At 31.6% G+C, this 3,321-nt stretch overlaps 1 protein-coding gene across 1 annotated transcript; it reads left to right on the plus strand.

Moving 5' to 3' along the window:
* Window positions 1-59: 59 nt before the first annotated feature.
* Window positions 60-2,851, plus strand: LOC124895076 (polygalacturonase-like; the record flags this gene model as incomplete). The annotated part of the gene is made up of 4 exons (XM_047405540.1): window positions 60-160; window positions 479-587; window positions 1,244-1,360; window positions 2,423-2,851. Coding segments are annotated over 4 exons (558 nt in total), but the record flags the coding sequence as incomplete, so codon positions are not given.
* Between the last annotated feature and the right edge of the window lie 470 nt (window positions 2,852-3,321).

Raw genomic sequence — 3,321 nt, forward strand, 5'->3', positions numbered from 1 at the left:
AAAACCTTAACTGATAGTATAAAAAATAAAACTAAATTTTTATCTACTAATTATTTTGGAAATTAATTTGTTGGACAGGTGATGATTGTATCTCAATTGTTAGTGGATCTCAAAAGGTCCTAGCCACTGGTATTACTTGTGGACCAGGCCATGGAATAAGGTACCAAATACAAATTTAAGGATTCGTTTGACCATAAAAATTTTAAATTCGATTTTTGTTCAAATTTGAAAACAACTTATTATTTATATTTAATTACATTCAAGCATGAATAACGTTTCTAATAGATTTTACAGAAAGTATATAACCGAACACATCTCCATCTTTAACTTCAGCTCTATAAATTCAAAATAAAGTAAAAAAATTATAGATTTCTTTATTTACATTGTCCAACTTTTTTCTTTCTTTAATATTCAAATTATTTTCAAAATTTATAATCTAATTATGTAATTTTTTTAATTTTATTTTTGGTTTGCTTAGTATTGGAAGTTTGGGAGCTGGGAATTCAGAAGCTCATGTGTCTGATATTAATGTGAATGGAGCTAAACTTTCTGGAACTACAAATGGACTTAGGATTAAAACTTGGCAGGTAAATTTAATTAATTAATTAATTAATTAAATTTAATCCATGTGAATTACAGGTTACGATTTCGAGTCGTTGAAACAGTTCTTTATGTCTGTATTAGAATAGGTTGTCTACATCTATGTTGCTCGAATTCTCCAAAATGTTGTCGCACCTATGTCGGATCTTTAAAAAATGCACCACTTTTGGAGCAGTAACGGAGCCACCTTTGCTCTAGGGGGTTAATCCAGACCTTCTTCGACGAAAAATTATATAGTTTTTATACTATTTTTACATGGTTACAAATTAAATATTTTTATGCATATATATAGTAGAAGTTGAACCCCCTTCGACTAGTTCGTATATATACTTCTGAACCCCCTCGATAAAAATCCTAGCTCCGCCACTATTTTAGAGGATCCGATACACACCTGATCACATTTTTTAAGAGTTCGAGCAACATAGGTCTACATCACATGCATTCCTTTCGATGCAACCCTTTTCCGAATCCTATATAAACGCGAGATATTTTATACATCAAACTATATATCGTCCTTTATTTGTTTACCAATATACATTTCTTATCCTTTTATTTACATATTTTTCTTTATTATGAAATTTATTTGATTCATTATATATAATAATACACATGTAATAATATTCTTGAATTATTATTTATACAGGGAGGATCAGGAAGTGCAAGCAATATTAGGTTTCAAAATGTGGTTATGAATAGTGTAAAAAACCCCATAATTATAGATCAAAATTATTGTGATCAAGATACTCCATGCAAGGATCAGGTAACTCAAAATTGATTTAACTTATATACATTGACAACGTAAAAAATATATCGCGATACTTTAATTATCTGTTGTACATACGTAACATATTGTCTTGCATATTTTTTAGAGTAAAGCATTTAGTACGTTCCTGAACTATGACCAAATTTGCTACGATACACTCCAACTTCACAGGGATCCTATCACCCCTGAACTCAATTTTAGCATATTTTTGTTATTCTTTTGTGCTGACATGACACCTTTCGTCAACTTTTTTGGCTGACATGACACATTTAATGTAAGCCCCATATTATGTAAAAAAGTTTCCATGTCAGCATAAAAGGGTGAAAAAAACACATTAAAATTGAGTTTAGAGGTAATAGGATCCCTGTAAAGTTGGAGTGTGTCGTAGCAACTTTGGCTATAGTTCGAGGGAGTATTGGATGCTTTTCAAACTATAAGGGGTCGTTTGGTAGAGTGTATTGGAAAACTAATACATGCATTAGTTTAATGTGTATTACTAATACCTTGTTTGGTATACTTTTGCACCGTATGTATAACTAATGCTTGCATTAGTTATTATACGCTCTATTGTGTATTGAGGTGTGCATTACTAATACCTCAAAATTCATGGTATTAGCAATGCAATGGATCCAATACATGCATTAACATGATTAAAGACACCATTATCCGTCAAAAAAAAAAAATTCACATCCCTTCCAACATATATATGAAGGATATTTTTGTAAAATTTTTTTTTTTTTTTTAGAAATTATTTAATTCATGTTATTTTTTATACATCAAACCAAAAAATGCATAAGAAAAATACAAGTATAACTAATGCAAGCATAGCTAACACAAGCATTACTAACACAGCATATTTTGCATTATTCTTATACACTCTACCAAACGACCCCTAAATGTATAAGAAAAATCAATTTCATCCCTTCAACTTTCTTAAAATACGATAATTCCCTTAAAAAAAGAACTTTTAAATTTGTCAAATTAATCTTTTTTGTAGTGTTGAAGATAAATTAAGTTAATTTTGATATATTTTTAATTATTATAATTATCAACTTACAGGATTCAGCAGTTCAAGTAAAAAATGTGATTTATCAAAACATCAAAGGGACAAGTGCAACAAATGAAGCCATAAATTTCAAATGCAGCAAGAATTTTCCATGTCAAGGAATTTTATTGGAGAATGTAAAATTATTGGGAGAAAATGGTGAAACTCCAGGGGCAATTTGGGAAAATACTGACAATTTAACATGCAATAATGTCTCACCAGAATGTCCCAGACAATTAAGTTGATGATATTAGTTTTTAATAGATTATTGGACAGTTTTAATTAGTAAATTGATACAATAAAATAAAAATGGATAGGGATTAGGGTTAACTAAGTGTTAGAATTCATTTAGCAGATGATTTGTGATAAATGATATTCTTTGTACACATGAAATAACAGATTTGTTGGTTTGATTATAAATGATAATATGATATTTCCTTTTACTATTTCTCGTGAATAAAATAGAGAAATCTCATTTTTGGTCTCTTTTTAGTTTTGATAAGAAAGTTAATATTTGATAAGAACTAAACATCTTGGGATTATTAATTCATTCCAAGTTCATGATTGTTAGCAGTGTTGGACCCAAAATTTAGGGATCGTGAGTGCTCGTGAGGTTCGAACAGACACATTAACGCCCGAAACTTTAAAACAAAGCACCCAGTTGTGTCGGGAATGTGGACCAACTCCGAGAACCGTGGGCTAACACCCACTGTATTGGACAGAAAATGCCCCGTTTACTCCGTTTCACCCATTTGACCACCCAAATTGTCCTGCCGGACCACCCTAAGCCACTCCAAATCCTGCCGGGGGGCCACTGGTTGATTTTCGATCCCAACCGTGCTCGAGCCCCCCCTACCCCCGAGAACCGTGAGCTAACATCCATCGAATTGGGCCAAAATCGCCCCACCGATCC

The sequence above is a fragment of the Capsicum annuum genome, unplaced genomic scaffold, assembly GCF_002878395.1.
Source record: "Capsicum annuum cultivar UCD-10X-F1 unplaced genomic scaffold, UCD10Xv1.1 ctg79604, whole genome shotgun sequence".
Classification (NCBI taxonomy): Eukaryota; Viridiplantae; Streptophyta; class Magnoliopsida; order Solanales; family Solanaceae; genus Capsicum; species Capsicum annuum.